Raw genomic sequence first — 22,359 nt, forward strand, 5'->3', positions numbered from 1 at the left:
CGGATCCAGATTTCTGATTATAGTTTCGGGTAAAAATCAAATTTTTTTGGGTATGAAGAAATGTTTTTAGGTATCTTAGGTTCCTCATGTCATATTTACCGTAAACTTTTGTTTTTTTAGGAATTTAAATATTTTTCAGGTATTTATTTTTGTTTTCGGATTTTTTGTGTTTCATTATTTTTTAATTTTTGGGTACTTCGAATATTTTTCGAGTCCTAAAAACCACAAGCCAATTTGGACCGTTACGTACCCAAAAATTATAGGTATTTTGTAGGTATTTGAATTATGGACCTTGATCCCATAGAAATCGACCCGAATCCGAACCAGAAAATTTTAAATACTTAGATCGAAAGGAACCGATCCGTACCCAACCAGAAGACCCGATGCCCATACCTACTCTCTCACGTTATATTTTGTGTGCATTTTATAAGAGTTACATTTGTTGAACTTGTGAGCCTTAAGATTTACTTGGTTGATTTTGGCTAATTTAGTAGTATAGATTTGTAAATTTTTTAATAATTTTTAATCTTATATTAAATAACAAATTTTATTTTAAACTATAAAAAAATAATTTAACGTAAAATATATAGTTTTATTTTTTTACATATGGTTTGTTAATGTGTTTGTATTAAATTTTATTTTGTAAATATTTGGAACTATATAGATGTTTAGAAAAGAGTGTAATAAAGTATATAAACTATATTGTATGTTTAGAAAATAGTATAATAAAGTATAAAAACTATATTGTGTATATCATTGTCGTGTGATATGGTCTAATAAATAAAATTTTATTTGTTGTATAACTTTGTCATGTTCAAAAAGATGTGGTGTAATAAATTATTGTTAGAGAAATTTTAGGTTAGATATTGTTAGTCAAATATTATGGTAAGACCAAATATATTGCTAGTAAATAAAATGGTCTAACAATCTTTCATAAGTAGATTTTTTCAGAATAATTCTCTTTTAATAGAATAGATGATCGTTTAGGCTTTTGTGACGCTGTAAAAATGTTTTAAAGTCTAACAAGTACTCCTTCTGTTTCTAAATAAGTGTCACTTTGATATTTTTCATACAGATTAATAAAGTAGTGAAAATATATTTAAATTTTTATTGATTACATCTCTCTGACCAATAATATTTGAGATAAATAAAATTATTTATAAAATCAATGTAGTTTGCAATTAATTTTTAGCTAAAATATAAGTATAATTTGTATTTAAATTCTAAAATGATATTTTTTTGTGTAACAAGAAAAAATGTTATAATGACAACTAGTGGTTTGTCCGCGCTTCGCGCGGATTGTTGCTTTAGTTATTGGTTATATGGCTTATGATATTGTTCAGTTCTTTGCCATAATAATATGAGATGTGTTATGTTGTGTTTTGAGTGGTGGTGTTTTGGTTACGGACGGTTGTTGTTTGACGGCGGTATTGAGCGTGATATGTGGGGTTACATATTTCTTCGATGTAGTTCAGCCGAGAGCCGGCCCCATTCAAAATTCTTTTTACAATCAAATAAGAACATTTTTTAAATTTTATTATACATATATTATATAATTCCACATTATATTTATTTATACCATATTTAATATGTTAACTATTATATAAAAATTTATGTTTTATTGTGTAATATCTCAATTTTTTATAAAAAAAACTAATATATAGATTTTTTGAGAAATGAAGATCTTTAAACTGCTGGTGGACTCAGGTCCGGCTTTGAAATTGAATTGTAAGGAGGTGAAATGAAGCTTTTATCGTTGATCTTTTCGGCCCAAGACGGAGGTTCATATTCAGAGAAATAAATGGAACCATCAATCTCACTTGTTTATATATATCTTGAGCATCATGTCTCTTTGAGTCATGTGCATGACCTCCTTCGTAGAAGATTGTATATTCCATTCAATCAATTCATTCTCAGTCAAAATACTCATTGGTATGAGAACATCAAATATATTTTTTTTGGTTAAAGAGAACATCAAATATAAATAGAGTAATCTAAACAATAAACGTGGTGTTGCGGAGAGCAATGGTTTGCCTATAATAGTGAAACAAATTTTAGAAATGAGTTTGACATAATAAGTTTGTTTGTTATATTCCCTTTATGTAATCTTGACAGCTTAAGAATATAAAAAAAAATTGTTACTTTTATATATTTATATTATTTTTTTTGGAACGCTATTTTAGTTACTTTTATATGATATAGATTTTTGATCATAAATTTTAAGTTCAACTGAAACCTATTTTTATCAAGTAAATCTTTCGGGTTCTTATAGCTTTTTTTTGTCAAATTTCTTGTTATACTTTGTATTGAATATTACATATTTGTTTTTACACATTTTTCATATTGGTTTTAGGCCCACGTAATGATTTAGGAAGTGAAGCCGAAGTCTTACTTAACCTTGTAACAAAAAAAAAGTCGTTCGAATTAAAAGACAAATTGTAAACTAAACTACATGCACTAAACCTCGTCAACTAAGCTTTGCAGAAACAAAGGATAGAAACGACAACCAAATGACAAAATCAGATCTAGTTTCTTCATCCTGATTAAAATTGTTTATTATGCATGTATGTTTTAAATAAGCACATATCATTTTACAAAATGAGTCAAGATACATAAAATCTAACTTAAACACAAACTGGAAATCAGTTCAGACACAACATCAAAATAAGTATGCTTGTTTGATGCTTCTCTTACCCCAATTGACAGAATGGTCATGTTCAGCTGGCTATTAGCGGAGTACGACGCGGGCAGAAATGGTATCTTGCTGCAAATCTCTGTAAATAAAGCTTGTAGTGTTTAGTGTGCTATAGGGTGAATGTTTCGGGAATAAATAAATGTGTGTCTGTAGGTTTTTGAAAATTTCGGAGTATACTATATTAGTAAGTCCATACTTTTTGTCCTATCTTTAACTTGGTGTTGTGAGAAGGTTATCCAGTTCCAGTAAAATCTATGACTAATGAGTATCTGTAGGGGTTTTATTTTGTAACGGTAACTGTTGGAATTCCTTTTAACATTGTTGTGTGGAGTAATTGTAATTGAAGCTACACATGCATGAAACAGAGTATTCTTAACTCGAAAATTGTGTAATCTATTGTGAAGAAAAGTAAACGAAATATAATAATGTTGTTGATAGTGATGATGGTACTCAGGTGCAGGAGAGGTGTTCAAGTCTGGTTTGGGCTGATTCACTCTTGCTTCTATCTCGGATTGTAGTCTAGATATCTCGGTCTCGAGCACTGATGTTTCGTCCTTGGAGCTCATTCTTCTCTGTGGTTACCTACACAGTTTCCATTACACGAAAAAACTAATAAAACCATTGAGAGAAAACATATAAAACTAACGCCTGTTGAAGCATCATTATCTGCCTGTAATGTCTAATAGCTTCTTAGAAAGTGGCTTACGTAGTTAGAATCAGAGAGGAGACAAGTGTGCCCATTTATAAGGGACTAAATCTGACCAAACACGTCCTTCAAGAACTGAGTAGCTTCACACAGTACCGAAACTCTGCCACTGTTCTGCTGATTCAGTTCTGAGAAGAAAAAAACGTTCGTGGTTAAGACTAAAGCTAGCACCATCTTATTCAAAATGTAACCAGCTTCAGCCTCGCAACTTGTTCATTCAAAATCAATAGAATATATACCAAGAGAATCAGCTAATTCGATGAAAAGCTCATTCAAATGCTCGCATATAATCCTCTCCCTAACAGCCTTGTTAATCCTTTTGGGTACTTTACCTTTTCTAGGCATGTATGCTGCAGCAAAAAGATGAAGGAAGATGAACAAATCTAATTATACACAAAAAGTAAATCAATCAATAGAAAAAAAGACAATTTTTCAATGTCAGAAGATTCTCACGCCTTTCACCTACAGAAGCATTGGCTTCATTAGTCGATATTGAAGGAGTTTTTGATCCCGTCTTCTTCTTCTTGCTTTAGTAAGAACATACTCACCTGTAACATAAAAGAACAGCGATTGGTTCAAAGCAACCCCAATCAATCTTATATCAAACCACAAACCCAACAAAAAAGAAACATAAAAATTTATGAAATACCAAAGCGTAAAAGCAAATCTACTAATCTCTCTCTCAGGCCTATGCCAGGAAGATAACTCCTTCAATAAGTTTCGGAGTTGAAGTCCATGGCTGGAAGTGGAGATATTTATACCCGAAGCTTTTGTAGGTTACTTTGAGGATTTGATGAGATTAATTGAATGCTGCAGATTGGGAGAGTGGGTTCATTACGTAGAGGCTAAGAGCAAATTAGGCGTCAATGCGAAGTTGAGACGTTACAGATAGGTGATCGTCATCTCTAATCTCTGCAACTTGTTGGCTGAGGTTGCGAAGGAATACCGCAAGAAGAAAGCCAAAATTATTCTAAATCTTTAGTAAAACATAACACACCCAAATCGAAAACAATATAAACAGAATACGGAAGTCCAAATCAAAAAACAAAGCCCAAATATAAAACATCCTTCAGCAAATGATAAATTGACAAGTGTCATAAAATGTCCAACTCTACTTTATTAGTAAAGATTATTATGAAACAGAGGGAGTAATATATTAGTTGATGAATTTGTATTAGGATCATCTTCAACTGAATGCTATTTTCATTAAAAGTAAAATAAAATTGTGTTGTGTTGTTTAAACATGTCATTTTAACACACGGTTTTGAATTACAACAACACAAACAGAAAAACTGAAATATCAACAAATAATTGTTTATCAAAAAATTATATTAGATTTCTAGTTAATAGAATTCTACCAGGATATTTATGGAGTTTTGCTACAATTCTTTAAAGATGGCACATAATTGTTATTGGAAATTTATTTGATTCTATATTAATAACGAAAACAGAGTGTGTAGCAGGAAAAAGGTTAGACTGAACTGGCTGACGTGGGAAAGGATTATTACTGTTTATTCATCAGGCTTTTTCAGTGTAAGTTTCATATTTTTTCTCACTTGGATTTACGTGTTACTCTAGACTCTAGTGATTCAACTACGAACTTGTGCTTCACATGCTATTATTCCAAAAAAAACATACTACATTTTCCAGAATTCACGTTATGAAATTAAAATTTTCATTTTCATTTTCGCTGGATTAAAAACAGCTAAAAAGCCAGTTTCATTTTCCCCCAACTTTTTTTTGTGAACTCATTTCCCCCCAACTAAATAGCCATTTTTGGTACATTAATTATCCTATTATATATTAATTGAGAAGTCATTTTAGCGAAGGTTTCAAAAAAAAAAAAAAGTCACTTTAGTGATTTTTACTTACGTGTCGATCATAAGTGAATTCTTACAAAATTGTTATAATTTGATTGGTCAATGATTTTTAATTTTTATTTATTTTAATTAGATCTAAAAAGAAAAGGTAAATCTATAACCAATTAATATCACTTGCCAAATATAAAATATTAGTAACCCTATGGTAACTCTTAAATATAAAAAATAATCAATTTATTTCTCTTTCTATAATTTCAACAATTAGTTACCATAAAGTAACTATAATTTCAACAATTAGTTACCATAAATTATTATTTGTAATATTATTATGTAATATTATTAAAAAGTAAGCAAAATTGTTATGTAATATAATTTCAAAAATTAGTCAACTATGATCGACACGTAAGTAAAATTCACTAAAGTATTCAAAATACAGACGTAAGTAACTAATTATTGAAATTATTACAAATAAATATTTATGGTAACTAATTTTTGAAATTATAGAAAGAGAAATAAATTGATAATTTTTTTGTTTTAAAAATACATAAAATAATAAACGACAAAACATTTATATAAATCAATATAATTATTTTATATTATTATTTAAAGCATTATATTTTATATAAATTATCATAATATAAAAAAATGATCAATTTATTTCTTTTTCTATAATTTCAACAATTAGTTACCATAAGGTAACTATAATTTCAACAATTAGTTACCATAAATCACTATTTGTAATATTATTATGTAATATTATTTAAAAGTAAGCAAAATTGTTATGTAATATAATTTCAACAATTAGTCACCTATGATTGACACATAAGCAAAATTCACTAAAGTGTTCAAAATACATACATAGGTATTACAAATAATGATTTATGGAAACTAATTGTTGAAATTATAGAAAGAGAAATAAATTGATGATTTTTTATATTTAAAAATACATAAAATAATAAACGACAAACCGTTTATATAAATCAATATAATGATTTTATATTCTTATTTGAAAGTATTATATTGTATATAAATTATCATAATAACTATTAACATCTCTTAAAGTTCATATTATATGCTTTAAAAATCATCTATAAAAACATTTATCAAATTATTTATCTTGGCTTATTGTATACTTTAAATTATCATAAGAGTTTGTAAGTCATCTATGAGAGCTTAAAATCAAAGATATATATTAATTGAAAAGTCATTTAAGAGATTTTTGGTTATGTATCAATCATTTATGAAATCTTAAAATACTGTTATAAATTAATTGTCGATATTTATAATTTCTTTTTTTTTTTTATTTATTTTAATTAGATTTAAAAGAAAAAGTTAAGTCTATAAACAGTTAATATCACTTGCCAAAATCTACACAATATTACAAATAATTATTTATGGTAACTAGTTGTTGAAACTATAGAAAAAGTAATAATGTTTGATCATTTTTATATATTTATAAATTACATAAAATAGTAAACAAAAAAGTTTATTAAAATGGATATAATGATTTTATATTCTTATATAAAGCCTTATATTTGTATATAAAGTTTTATAATAACTATCAATATCTAATAAAATTCATGCATGCTTTATAAATCATTTATAAAAATTATAAATACATTTATTAAATTATTTATCTTGGCTTATCATATGATTTAAATTATGATAAGAGGTTTAATCTATTTATACAAGCTCATAAATTAATTTATAAAATCTATTTTTAAATTTCCTTTTAAAGCACAATGATAAATCACTTAATTGGTTTTTTCTTAGGTGTCGATCATATATAGAGTGAGAAAAAAATATTATAATTTGATTTGTTAATGGATTTTCAATTTTTATTTATATTATGAGTACGAAAATTAGTTCTAGAAATAGTTTTATAAGTATCCAAACGACCTAAATATATTGAACAAAATAATTTATGGTAATTAAATATGTGATTTATATAATATATATAATGCTTCATAAAATCAATTTTAGCAATCAAGTATTTCTAAACTATATAAAATATTCCAAAAGTTTCAGTATTATATACCTGCAAAAATTAAGTAATTTTATTAAAAATTGAATCATGAATATTATACATAACTAATTTTAGTACAATTATCAATACAAAATATCAAAAATATTTAAAAATAGTCATATTTTTTTAAACAATTATTCTTAGAAAATATTTTTTTTAAAAACACTTAATGATAAAAACATATTTTAATTTGAAAAATTATAATAAATATATTATCATAAAATATTTAAATCTGCGAAACCGCAGGCATCCACCTAGTTTATGTTAATTACACTATTTTACGTGGATGTTATCACAAATGATTGGTGTATATTTCCGTGCGTTTTTTACGAGTTAAAGAAATTGTCAATCACAAATCTGTTCCTAAACCGAGAATGACTTTATTAATAACTTTTCGTCTTTTTATCGTGGTTTCTGTTCCTATTTTTCTTTCTTGTCATTATTATCTATCTTACTTTAAATCCTAAACTCAAGGATCAATTCAACGATTCAATGAAAAAAAATGTACTGATCGATTAAGATGTGTAATCGTCGTACTTGTACTGATCGATTAAAGAAACTGACACCAACACCAAGATGCGGGAATGTACACTAAAATCCATGTTTGCTTACTACTCTTTTAACAAAAACCAAAAAGGGGGAAAAGTCATAAAAATCCTGAACTTTCTAAAAATGACTATTTAAAGCACGTAAAACAACTTAAAACATGAAATTTTATTGACTTTTATTTAAATCACAAAATTTTGTTGACCGGGTCATATTAAACATGTCGTTAAATGAGTTAACAGAAATTTAAACGTTGTTAACTAAACCATGTTTAATCACTGTTAAGCTAAACTACATAGTTTTGGTTCTGTCCAAAATCCCCAAATCACAAATCAAACCCTAATTTTTTTCTTCCTGTTTATTTTTTTTTTGTTTTCTCTTTATCGGTTTATTGTTCTTCTTCCCTTTTATAGTTTCGTTTGGGATTATTGTCCTATGGTGAAGTTTAGAGGAGGAAAAGTACACATTGACAAAAGCATGAAACGCGTCAGAAGAAGCAAGATACAATAATTCAACGAGAATATGAGACAATTGCTACTAGTGTCAAAGACATAGCTCCTCCTTGTCGTAGTTCAGAGTTGGAAGGAGGCAGAGATGTTGAGCCCGAGCGTGAGCCACAGCGTCGAAGCTCAGAGTTGGAATAAGACGGAGATGCTGACGGCGAACATGAGTCAGACAGTGGAGACGATTGTGCTGTTCATGGTAATGATGATTGTGATGCTGTGAATGATGAAGAAGCTGACACTGGTTTAGGTATTGAAGAAGATGGAAACTTAGAAGATGACTTTAAAGAAGTTGTGAGAGATGAGGAAGCTGAGAGTGATTTAGACAGTGGTGATGATATTTGGGATGATGAGAGGATTCCTGACCCTTTGTCATCTAGCGACAACGAAGAAGAGGCAGAGCAAGATCTTAGAGAGAATGAAGATGCAGAAGAGCTGCTCACATTAGGGAAGACTTACAATTCTACAGATGATTTCAAGATTGCCATTCTGAAGTATTCTCTAAAATTTAGATACGACATTAAGCTCTATAGGTCTCAGGCTATGAAGGTTGGTGCGAAGTGTGCTGACACGGATGTTGAATGTCCATGGAGAGTTTACTGTTCGTATGGGAAGAGGAGACAGAAGATGCAAATAAAAGTCTATGTGAATAACCATATATGTGTTAGATTAGGGAGGTCTAAGATGTTGAAGCGGTCAACAATTGCATGGCTGTTCTCGGAAATGCTGAGAGTTAATCCAAGGCTTACAAAAGAGGAGATGTTCATGAGATCAAGAGGGAATACAATTTGGAAGTGACTGACAACCAGTGTGGGAAGGCGAAGTCGAAAGTTCTGAGAGAAAGGAAGGCTAGCCACGGAAATCATTTTTCAAGGATATGGGATTATCAAGCTGAGATATATCTACGGAATGAAGGAACTGCTTTCAAGATTGAGTCTGTTCCTGGAACAACTGTTGGAAGCAAACAGAGGTTTTATCGTCTATATGTTTGTTTTAAAGCACAAAGAGAACCTTGGAAACAAACGTGTAGACCTATCATAGGATTGGATCCATTTCATTCAGATTAATCCAATTCTTTTTTCTTGTGTTTTTGTTACTTTGAAAGTTAATCCATATTTATGTTTTTGTTTAAATTATGTTATGTTTTGCATCATAAACAGACGCCAAGTAAATAAAGAGCTAAGGGCTTGATGTAAATAAACTCTTTAGCACTTTCATCGTATTGTCTCCCAAGACCTTGATGTTTATCTCAAGAGATAATATTCTATAACATCCTAGTCTTCCAAGACAAAGACCAAGACTGGAGAAGAATTCATTTGATGAGCACTCAAAAGTAAAGATGTTTAGCCAAGGGTTCGACAAATGAGTCAGTAACAAATTTTCAATTTCTGAAGACTTGATGAGTGGATTTCTCACAGTGTTGTGATGAATAGGGTCGAGAAGTGTTCTCAAAGATCTTCATAACTGATCATGGTATCATGGGATAAAAAAGGTTTATGAATTCCGCATTATATTTCTCACAGATCTGATTGACAAAGAGATAATGAGGAACTTATGCAAAGGAAGAGGCCACCGTGTAGTTGTAGAGGAAGACTTCGACAAGAAAGAGAGTAGAGAAGGGTACAGATGATGATGTGGCTTATTAGATGACATGAGGCAAAGGAAAGTGGGTGTGATTGATGTCCATGTGATCGTAATGTGAAAAAATATAATCAAAACTTTAAAAGCAAAGTGGTTTATGTTTTTTTTGGGTTCATTTTGTTTGAGTAGATAATTTTGGACAAAATCAAAACTACGTAGTTTAGATTAACAGTGATTAAACACGGTTTAGTTACCAACTTTTAAATTTCTGATAACTCATTTAACGACATGCCTAATATGGTCCAGTCAACGAAACTTCGTGATTTAAAATAAAAGTCAATAAAAACTTCATGTTTTAAGTTGTCCCTTAAAAAGTTCATGCTTTAAATGGTCATTTTTTTTAAAGTTCGGGATTTTTATGATCTTTTTCCCAAAAAAAATATAAGAAAATGTTGTGAAACTAGAGAATGAAATCTATGTTTTTGTATTATTCATAAACAAAAGGAGTCCTTTATATATAGGGAATTACACAGTTATAAAATAATGGAAAGACTAAAGAAAGGAAATACAAATATGGAAAGAGTACAAATCATAATCTAATAAGGAAAAGGCAAGATGCCGATTCTCTCTCTCTCTCTCTCTCCTCACGGTCGACACTCTCTCTCTCTCCTCACGGTCGACACTCTCTCTCTAGCATTGGGCCGGTTATGAACCGGGCTGGTTATGGACATCCACAATATGATTTATAACACTCCCCCTTGGATGCCATAACCATACATGGATTGTAATACGCTTTAGATGTTGCCTCATTAAAACCTTACCAGGAAAACCCAGTGGGACAAAACCATGATGAAGGAAAAAGAGTACAACACGTATTACTCCCCTGTTCTGAATAACTCACGGCTGGCCTCATGAACAGCCAAGATCTCCGAATGGTTTGAAGATGTGGCCGCGATCGTCTGCTTCATGGAAAGCCATGATATGGCCGTTCCACCATGTGTGAAAACATAGCCTGCCTGTGATAGAACATTGTGTGGATCCGAAAAATAACCTGGATCAGCAAAATCAACTAAACCTTCTTTGTTTTGGTTAGTATAAAATAAACCCAAGTCTTTCGTTCCTTGCAGGTAACGAAGAACATGTTTAATCCCGTTCCAGTGTCTTTGAGTTGGACAAGAGCTTAATCTAGACAATAGATTCACGACAAAACATATATCTGGTCGTGTGACTAGCCAGATACATCAAAACTCCTATAGCACTAAGATATGGCACTTCAGGAACAAGGACATCTTTATCGTCCATCTTAGGACGGAACGGATCAGTGTCCAGGCCGAGGGATCTCACGACCATGGGGCTAGATAATGGGTGAGACTTGGCCATATTGAATCTCTTGAGTACCTTTTCTGTATATGCCATTTGATGCACAAGGATTCCATCTTAATGTACTCAAGTTGTAATCCCTAACAGAATTTTGTTTTTCCTAGATCTTTCATCTCGAATTCTTTCTTAAGATATTCAACTGTTTGGGAAATTTCTCCAGAGGTTCCTAGGATATTCAGATCATCAACATACACTGCTATGATCACAAATCCTTTATTGTCGAATTTCTTTAAAAAAATACATGGACTGATCGGGTCATTATTATAGCCCTCTTTCACTAGGTACTCACTTAGTCTATTGACCACATTCGACCTGATTGTTTCAATCCATAAAGTGATTTGTTCAACTTTATACAATGTTGTTCTCGAGAACTCAATTTGTCTTTCAATTCAATACCCTCTGGTACTTTCATATATATCTCATTATCCAGTGGCCCATATAAGTATGCAGTTAAAACATCCATTAACCGCAAGTCTAATTTCTCTCTAATAGCCAGACTTATCAAGAATCTAAAAGTAGTAGCATCCACCACAGGGGAGTATGTCTCCTCATAATCGATTCCTGGTCTCTGTGAGAATCATTGTGCAACAAGCCGTGCTTTATATCTCACGACCTTGCCATGTTCATTTCTTTTCCCCACAGAGACCCACTTATAGCCGACTGGTTTAACATCATATGGTGTCCGGACTATTGGTCCAAAGACATCTCTCTTCTTTAAAGAGTTTAACTCCACGTTTATAACTTCTTTCCATTTGATCCAATCTTATCGTTGAGTGCACTCATAAATAGACGTGGGTTCATGATCCTCATTATCATCCATGATTTCAAGTGCTACATTGCATGCAAACATATCATCAATGTCGACATTTTTCTATTCCATTGTATCCCAGACAAGACATAGTTTATTGAGATCTCATTATTATCAGGAACTTCAGTACCTTGAATCTTGGCGTCCCAAGAATCATTATTAGATACATCAGGGCCGGCCGCATCTAAGCATTCATGATCGTCGCGATCGCTATTAGGGTTTTAGGAGCGGCAGCGACTAAGTCCCGGGATTTAAGAACGGCCGCGGTCGTGTCTAGGGTTTTAACAACCTCGGTTTCATTATCTGCACATTTCTTAGTTTTTCGAGGGTTCTTATCTTTGGAACCTATTGGTCTACCACGTTTCAAACGTTGTCTAGACTCTGTAGCAACTTGATTGTGTCCCTCTTGAATATCAATTCTTATTGGTGCATTTGCAGCTGGTATATATGACTTAGTCACTCTTTTCGGGTCAGCAAAGGAATCTGGTAATTGATTAGCTAGCTTTTGTAAATGTATAATCTTTTGGACTTCTAAATCACACTCTTTGAGTCCGAGGATCTTGCCAAGATAACGATGTTTGATTCCATGTAATTTCTTTTACCAGTTTACTGCTATCTCCCCTTAATGTTGGATGTTCGGATTCATCAAAGTGACAATCCGCATACCTGGCCTTAAATAAATCACCCGTAGTTGGCTCAAGGTATTTTATAATCATGGGAGAATCATATCCAACATATATCCCCATCCTCCTCTGAGGTCCCATCTTTGTTCTCTGTGGAGGAGCAATTGGTACATAGACAGCACAACCAAATGTCTTAAGATGGGATATGTCTGGCTCATGACCCGTAAGCAATTGTGATGGGAAATATTTATGTTCACTAGACGGTCTGATACGAATCAGTTCGGCCGCGTGCAAGACCGCGTGTCCCCAAGCTGTGGCTGGAAGCTTAGACCTCATAAGCAATGATCTAACTATCAGCTGAATTCATTTTATGAATGATTCGGCCAAACCGTTCTGTGTATGTACATGTGCCATAGAGTATTTCACACTTACCCCCATGGACATACAGTGATCATTAAACGCTTGCGACGTGAACTCACCAGCATTATCAAGACGTATAGTCTTTAAAAGGATGACCATTTGTATTCAAAAGCCGCTCGTGCCAGAGAGTAAAATTCTCAGTGGCCACTTTATTAAATGCGGCATTGGCCTCCATTATACTGACCTTAGCGTAATAAAGACCAGTAGAGAGCGCATGTATAGACTCTAGGACTTTCTTATGTCCTTGGCCGATTTCTATGATCTGAAGGAACTCTTTGTTTCCTTCGGCCTTAGTCTCAATATGAAAACCATTCATTCGAATGTCTTTAAAGCTCAATAGGCTTCTCTTAGAGCTGGGTGAATACAATGCATCAGATATCCGTACCCTTAGGCAACATGATGTTAGCCTGGCCGTAGCCCTCTATGAGACTGGCTATACCCGGAATGATACTTTAGAGACTTCATATAAAAACTTTCACTTGTTAATAAAATAAGTTCAAAGCAATCAAAACATGGAAAACACAAAGCAAAGAACACAAAAACATAGATGTCGAATTCAACTTCATTCTTTTAAACAATCTAAAGTTTCATAATCCATAACATCGTCTCGTTCATGATTGAAATCATCTTCACCATCTTGATAAGTCATATGAGCTTCAGGATTCTTCCCTTTCAAACTCTCTTGGTAGAGGTCAACGAGATGTTTGGGAGTCCTACATGTCTTAGCCCAATGATTATCCATACCACATCTATGACACACAGATTTGGTCGAGTTTTGTGGCTTGAAAGATTTACCACGGCCTCGGCCATGTCCACGGCCTCCATAGGAGCCACGGCCATATGAGTTGCCTTGGCCTCAACCAAATGAGTTTTGGTCTCGACCACCACGTCCATGCCATTTTCCACGACCACGGTCGTGTTGGCTATCACTCTGGACATGATTCGACTCTTTCTTAGCCTCTACGGTCGCATGTGCCTCAAGTAATGGGTTTGTTCCAGGAGGTCTCAATTCACTGTTTCTCATCAACAGTTCATTGTTCTGCTCAGCGAGCAAGAGACAAGAGATCAGATTAGCATAAGTTGTGAAGCCCTTCTCACGGTACTATTGTTGTAACAACACATTGCTTTTGTGGAAGGTGGAAAAGATTTTCTCAAGCATATCCTTATCCGTTATATCCTCACCACACAGTTTCATCTTTGAAACTATTTTAAACAGGGCCGAGTTATACTCGTCCATGGACTTGAAGTCCTGGATTCTGAGATTCCTCCAATAATACATAGCCTTTGGTAATAACACTGTTCTCTAGTGATCATATCTCGTTTTCAACTCTGTCCAAAGGTCTAGAGGATCCTTAATAGTCAAATACTGATCTTTGAGACTCTCAATAAGATGATGGCGTATAATTAATATCGCACTGTATCTATCTTTCTCACTTGCATTATTGTCCTCGGTGATACACTCACCGAGTCCCTTGGATTTCAGGATGATCTTAGCATCGAGTGCCCATTGAAGGTAATTATCTCCAGAGAGATTTAGGGCAGCAAAATCCAAGTTGTTGATTTTTGACATCTGAAATCATATGTTTTATAATTTAGATTTAAAGTGTTCATGTTAATGCAATTAATATGTTCAAGCAATTCGGTTTTAGGTCATTCGTATATGATGCATACATGTTCAATCTTAGCATTCGGTTTCTATATGCAATCAGCTCAATACGAATATGCAATGCTCAAACAAGCCTCACGGCTATGACAAGGAACAAGTCGCACAGCTACTGGATGCAATCAAGCAATGTTCATTCGTTACCATCCAAGCATACGTTTCTAAGTGTAATTGCAATCAATGTGATCAAATTAGGGTTTCAATATAAACAGGATGGTCGAACACTTAATCTAGCAGGCGGTTTCAATGTCAATCAATTTCAGTATGCGATTTCAAATTTCAAGACATTATGATTTCGGTTTTACTCTAGCATTCGAATTAGTCTAACATATTGTTCTAATTTCAAAACCGGATCAATCAATCAATCTTAGTTTCAAGTATTTAGCAATCCTAGCAAATAGTTTTTATGTGATTATATTCAATCAAATTCAATTTTAAAATTGAATCAAGCAACAATTTCGATCAAACAATCAAGCTACAATTCGATTTCTATTTCAAAGCATTAGGGTTTCAAGCAATACGATTTTGATTTTAATTCATTCAATAAATCAATATCAATTATGAATTTAGCAATCCTAGCAAGCGATTTCTATGTGATCAAAACATTCAATCACTCAATCAATTAAATCGATTTCGAATTAGGGTTTCGATATTGATCATTAGATCATTGGGGTTTTGAGATTGGGGTTTTGAGATTGATCATTAGATCATTGGGGTTTTGAGATTAATATTAGGGTTTCGATATTGATCATTAGATCATTGGGGTTTTGAGATTCAAAACCATTAAGATTTTGATTTTAATTGATCAAACAATCAATCTCGATAAGGGTTTGGGGTATCGAACTTATGATTATGAGCTTCGATTTACTCATTGGGGTTTCGATCTATTACCCTAGGGTTTCGATTAGGGTTTAAGGATTACCTTAACCTCAAGTAGGGTTGAATGGACCACCAATGAGATGAGGATCGCAAGCTGAACGTTGAGATTGATACGCGAACGAGCTGAGGTCGTCTAGAGCTGGAACGTACCGCGAGCTGTCCTTGCTGGTATCGGGAACGCAAGCGGAAGCTGAGATCGTCTGATCACGAACGAAAACAAGATGTTATCGCGAGCGGTATCGAGTCGTCTATCGCAAGCTGGCTGAGATCGTGTCTCGGGATCAAGCTGAGAAGGTCTGAGGTCGTGAGCTGGGATCGTGTCACGAACGGGAACATGATGAGAATTAGTTTAGGGTTCGTGATCGGGAGTTCTCAACGGTTAGGGTTTATCGTCGAGGGGATTATGGATTCGCCGGCTAGGGTTTGTTTAGCTTAGGGTTTAGAGTAATCGTGCTGATAACGTGTTGTGAAACTAGAAAATGAAATCTATGTTTCTGTATTATTCATAAATATAATGAGTCCTTTATATATAGGGAATTACACCGTCATAGAATATGGAAATACTAAAGAAAAGAAATACAAATATAGAAAGAGTACAAATCATAATCTAATAAGTAAAATGCAAGATGCCGATTCTATCTCTATCTCTCTCTCTCCTCACGGTCGACTCTCTCTCTCTCTAGCATTGGGCCGATTATGAACCGTACCGGTTATGGATATCCACAATATGATTTATAACAGAAAATATTTTTCCTTTTTTTTTTGTTTCTTTTTTTATCTCTTGTGAAGAAGAGTCGCTCTGAGTCTAAACTTTAGACTCCTTCCTTAAACAAATACATTACTCCCTCCGTTTCATATTAAGTATCGTTTTAGAGAATTTTTTTCGTTACAAAATAAGTGTCGTTTTCGATTTTTAATGCAAAATTTATTAATTTTATGCAAAATTTATTTTTTTATTGGTTGAAATATGGTTAGGTGTATAGGTAATAGTGTTTTTTTATAGCGGCAGAGTCTACAGCCACGAGAATTTACTAAGCTACATTATTTGTCAACATTCACTTTCTCAATCAACATATTTTTTTTTTTTTAACCCAGGTTTCCTGCCACTCATCGACAGGGCGACGGCCAACATGGCGATATAACCCGTACATTGGCACCCGTACATCGAGAGCTCAGACTAGCCACGTGGGTGTCCAAACGGAACTCCACGTGTTGGCTCCTGGGACGCTGCAGCCCGCATGTGAAATCCGCAGTGGCCAGGAATCGAACCCAGGTGGCGGTACTCACAGCTGTGAGCCCTTTACCACCAGAGCTAGATGCCCCGGTTATCAATCAACATATTTTTAATGAAAGAATCAGAAATGTTGGTTACATTTTTGTTCTAAACTAACTACACACATTTCTCCGAGTGTTACTGTTCTAGATAATCTGTAAGAGTCAAGTAATTTTATAGTTAGGTAAGTCCAATAATTTTACAAGTTATTAACCAACATTATCTCAGAAAAATCCATTGTGAATTATGAACAAGTTCCGGCCGATGTAGACCATTTGAACAGTCCATGTGAATATGTAATAAGTAGGGACCATAAACGATTATGCATTAATAGATATATTCCAGTGCGCATATTTAACTATATAGGCTCCGAATTGTAACATCCGTCCTGCACTGCACCACAGTTAACACTAACAAAAATCTCTACATATACCATATATCTATACGTTTTTATAACTACCAGAACCGCACCGCAGTCAAACCGCTTGTCTCGCACCGCTCAATCCGCTGTTACCATTCGGAGCCATTAGATGGAGGGACGTGAGACAAATGCATGCATACAACTCACAACTAAAAGTGACAATTTCTTTTCCTTTTAGCTACACACAAATCTTCACTTGCATTTATTAAAAAAAAACGGATGTTCCCAAAAAAAGACAGATTCCTGAACAAACCAAAACAAGAACTTACAAGAACAACAAAACATGTGAGCCGAAAAGAGTTGTTGGAACCATACGAACATGTGGATACAATGCAGTCAATCTAGATTATCAGAAATAATCTAAATTAATTTCTAGAAACCAAAGTGAGAGCTCTACAATTCCATCATCATGTATCTCCAACTTGACTCTCCCACGTCGCAGCATTCCCTAAAATCCAAAAAGATTTCCATCAGCTAAACCCTAAGATAAATACGATAAAAACCAATTGAAGAGAAAAGTTTGTTGGTTTAAGCAAAAAAAAAAGAAAAGAAAAGTTTGTTGGTGTACCAGAGATTGTTTTGTCATCAAGTTTATCGGGCGTCTTAGATCTAACATGGGCTCTCTTGAGGCCCAATAGCTCCTTCCATGTACTCTTTGAGGAAAAGGACGAAGGTAAAAATAGTGGCCTGATGGAAAAGATGTTGCCATCGACAGGACCCTCTTCATCGACCAGAAGCTCTTCTCTTAAGGTCCTATGAACATGACTGGTCTCCTTGAACGGTAATATCTTTCCTTTGAGGAAGATCTCATCAGCCGGAATCATGGCGTAGTCGGTGACAGAGAACTCGAAATCATCATGGGTTTTGGAGAAAGAACTTCTAGTGTTGACGTTGTTGCTCTTAGTACTATTCTTTTCTGATCTGATTTCGACGAATTCATTAGAGAATGAGATCCTAGCTGCACCATTTATGGAGTTATGCATGTCCATGCATGCCATTGTGGCTTGATAAAAAATGAAAGACTTGTTGAGAAAGAAAGAGATAGAGAGACTCGACTGCAGATAGAAATAGAGATCTAAGGCCTAAGTCATTAAGTTGTAACCTTCATTATATATAGAGAGAGAGTTGCCATGAGATGATCAGTGTCCAACTCATATATCCATCAATTAAGTTCGATTTTTATATATATGTCAATAACATGCATTAACATGCATTATGCAGGCTTGAGCCATCTCTTGAATCTAGATGATAATACTAACATAATCAAGTAGACTACATGTCTTGTCTTGTCTTGTCTTGTCCATTACACTCGATCTATATATGAATAATTTTCCGGAGAGGTTAGTAAAAAGTGTTGTATAATATCATTCATTGGCAAGATATTGATATTCGTATCTTTGTGGAGTTCAAGATCACATGTGGGCACGTGAGAACCATCGACTGTCCTGTGTTATTTCTTGTTTTCTTGATTACCATCAAACTAATAACTATTGGATATCTCAATAATGATTGGGATAATAAGTTCTAATTAATCCACGTAACATATAATTGTAACGTGCAGTCAAAGGACCAGGGTTGTCAATTCACGTGCTCAAAAGTTCAATGGAACCATGTTTCTGCCATGTGTTGAGCTGGGACAAGGCCACATATCACTAATCTTATGATTGGTCAAATTGCAATTTCATATCATTATAGGAAAATATCAAATCATCATTAGTTTAGTTGACCTATTCTTTTCTAGAGTAGCCAAAAACTGACCACGTTTTTTTTTTTTTTTTTTGAAAAAGACGTAAAAACTGACTATGTTCGCTTCGTAAATTATAGTAATAACGATCAACAAATAAACCATGTATTTAACGATTCTGTAACATGTATATAAATGAATGCAAAAAAAACATGATCTACCTTTCACTTTTCCATATTTCTCGTCAGGTTTCTTACATTGAAGATCTCTTGACAAGGTAACAAAAATGGAAGCAATTCATAGCAGATCGAGATGGTTTTTTATTTCCTCGAAAGTATTTATATGAATAAACCAAGGCTAACCAAGCCAAGTTACAACAGAAGGATTGCTACAAGCAACTCAAAAACCCACATCAGGATTATCTACCTTTCTGAACAAAAAATAATTCTAAACTACACCCAAAGCTACACAATAGATGTTAAACTATCTCAAAAGATACTAGACTAGAGAGCCAAAGTGGAGCTCCCCTGGCCACATAAGCTTGGTACCACCGAGCTCTCGTAGCACTCTCAGCAATGAGATAAGCACTTCTATTAAAGCTTCTAGTTTCAATTTTGCTTTTCCAGCAACTAACCTTGCACAAAAAAATTTCCATCTCTTGAAAGACTGAAGTATAGGAAGGCCTTGCTTTTGGTCTCTCAATGACATTCAATAGAACTGCATCTTCTCCTGCAATTATAATCTTGTCTAATCGATGAGCAACAATGCATCCTAAAGTCCATGCCAGTGCTTCCATATATCTAAACATTTTTAAAATTTTATTTAAAACTTAGTATTATTAAACTTAACATTTCATAAAATAGTTTAGAATTCACTATTATTGTAAATATTTTAAATTGTGAGTTTTAGAAATTTTCTGTTGGAGTTTCTCAGTTAAAAAAATAAAAATTTATATTTCATGGTTAGATGAGATTCTAAAATGATTTAGCAAAAATAATGTTAAATTCTCAAATTCATCTAAAATCACATAAGAATTGATTAAAAATCAAATAATTTCAAAATATAAATTAAACACACTCCTAAGTTGCTAATTTTGGCCAAACGACATAAGACTTATATTATGTTTTGTTTAGAAAATTTGGGATTTGGCTACTCATCGGTATCAGTTTTGGCCCAAACATCTTCCTTCATAAAAATTAAATTGTAATGGCTTTGACTTAAATCCAACCTTATTTTTTATTTTATCTTTTCCTATAAAATAGAATAATTTTATTATAAAAGTAAATTTTTTTCCAATGGTATGAATGTATAATAGAATTACTCTATAGTTTTCTATAAAATACAGTAACTCTATTATAGAAAAAATGTATAAAAATAGAGTTGAATTAGAGATGTTCTAAAGCCGTCATCAACAAGATTTTCTCATTACGAAACTCATCATTGAACAATTAACAAAAATAGGAAAAGTAAAAGAGAAATTATAAACCATGTCTATGGAAAAAACTCTCTCTAAATTTTTTTTCTTGATTAATTTGGAAGTATTTGAATTCATGGAATGATTTAAACTAATTTTCAATGGAAAGTGCAAACCACGTAGATTCTCGTTTCAGATATTTAAATGAGGTTAAAACGAACTTATATTAGTTTGACCACATATGTCTAGTGTCTTGAGTTACTTCGAACATATGTTACATGGAAACAAAATCGGGTACGTGGAAGCGGAAGCGTATGGGAGTGCAGAAGCGAGATTCTTTAAAAATTAGGAAGCGGATACGTTTTTGGAAGCGTATCTATATATAAGAAATTTTTAAAATATCTAGAACTAAATATTATATTGTTTAAATTTAAAATAAAGAATTTTTTCATTTATAATAATTTTGAAATGATTTCATATTAAAACTGTGAAAATACACATAAACTAAATTTAAAATAAATTATTATATTAATTATTTTTAATACTTTATAATTAAATAACATAATATATTTGAAAATATGATTTATCTTTAATAAAAACCTCAATGCATAAATGCATAAAGATAATTTATAGTATTAATTTTAATATTTGTATATTTGTATTCTCTCTATCCAATACTATTAAAATTTAGATTTTATATAAATTTAAACTATAATTTTATATTTTATAGATATATGACATTGTGTTTTCTAAAAGAATGGAAGCATGATTCCAAAATGGAATCGTAAGCTTCCAACATGTTTTTAAAGAGAATATTTTAGAAGTGTTTTGGAAGCGAGATTCCGTAAATTTCCACAAAGTTCTGATTCCTGATTTCAGTTCCGAATTGGGAAGCAGACGTCTGATGAAGCTTCAGTGCAACGTAGCTTCGAACATAATGTCCTTTAGCATCCCAGTGACTGATTTGTGTTGTTAAAAGCAATTAAATAAATTGATATTATTTTCCAAGAGATTCGTGTAGTCTCTAGCCGATGTCAATGCCAATGCCTTAAGCTTCTTTCTAAACACGATCCTTTTGTATGCAACACGTTTTTCTAAGAAAAAAGGGTTGTGCGGTGTGCCCATGGGCTGGGTGCCTGGGTCTAAACATCCATGTATCATCAAAAAATAATAAAGAGCTAAGAGCCCATATATAACTGTGTCAAGCTTGAGTTGCTGGTTAGTTGGAGAGAGAAAACTTTTAAAAGACATTGTTGTTATTTGGAGGGGAACGAAGAATAAGGACCTCTGTTAAAAGAACATAATCATGACTAAAGCGGGGTAATTAATAGTTTTACTTGTTAACTTTAATTCATATTCTTAGATAAGATATGTAAAATTTTTCTGAAATTGCCTAATAAAATTTGTTTTAAAGTCAACAATTAGTAATTGATATAAAAAAACCAACAAACGGATACTTCACTAAATCATATTCGGATGCGAGTTTGTAACAAATTACACAGAAGAAAACCAAAATTACTCAAACGAAAACACGTTAACCATCAAAAAATTGAAAGCACATATGTCCAAAACAAAACACACCTTGAATTAAGAAAACATAACATTAAAACTCAAATTAAGTGTCAAAAGATGTTGCATTAGCCACTGAACTGAACTACAATAATTTTACTGCAATTAAGCTTATGTGCCATCACTCCTCAAAAGAAGAGTTGCTCAAAAGAAGAGTGTATGACAAGTATAAAAGCCAGGCCCATGGGTTTCACTCAGTTAAGTTGTAATATAATTGGAATAAAAAAAAGCTAATTTAATAGTTTAACTAGGTAATAACCCGCGGCTTGCGTGGATTGTGATTATTAGTTTCGTTATTTTTTGATAAGTAGATATTAATCTGTTTAATTAAGAAAACATAACATTAAA

At 32.9% G+C, this 22,359-nt stretch overlaps 1 protein-coding gene and 2 pseudogenes across 1 annotated transcript; all 3 read right to left on the reverse strand.

Annotated features, from left to right (window-relative positions):
• Positions 1–387: 387 nt before the first annotated feature.
• LOC106350024 lies at positions 388–4,304 on the reverse strand (annotated as a pseudogene).
• A 9,366-nt stretch (positions 4,305–13,670) lies between these two features.
• LOC125591984 lies at positions 13,671–16,199 on the reverse strand (annotated as a pseudogene).
• BNAC08G22030D lies at positions 14,672–18,557 on the reverse strand. The gene is made up of 2 exons (XM_013820040.3): positions 17,913–18,557; positions 14,672–17,792 (listed from the first exon to the last, which is right to left on the reverse strand). Exons 1-2 carry the CDS (start codon positions 18,340–18,342, stop codon positions 17,752–17,754), a joined length of 471 nt encoding a protein of 156 aa, XP_013675494.1. The 5' UTR covers positions 18,343–18,557; the 3' UTR covers positions 14,672–17,751.
• Positions 18,558–22,359: the final 3,802 nt, after the last annotated feature.

Source organism: Brassica napus, chromosome C8, assembly GCF_020379485.1.
Source record: "Brassica napus cultivar Da-Ae chromosome C8, Da-Ae, whole genome shotgun sequence".
In the NCBI taxonomy this organism is placed as follows: domain Eukaryota; kingdom Viridiplantae; phylum Streptophyta; class Magnoliopsida; order Brassicales; family Brassicaceae; genus Brassica; species Brassica napus.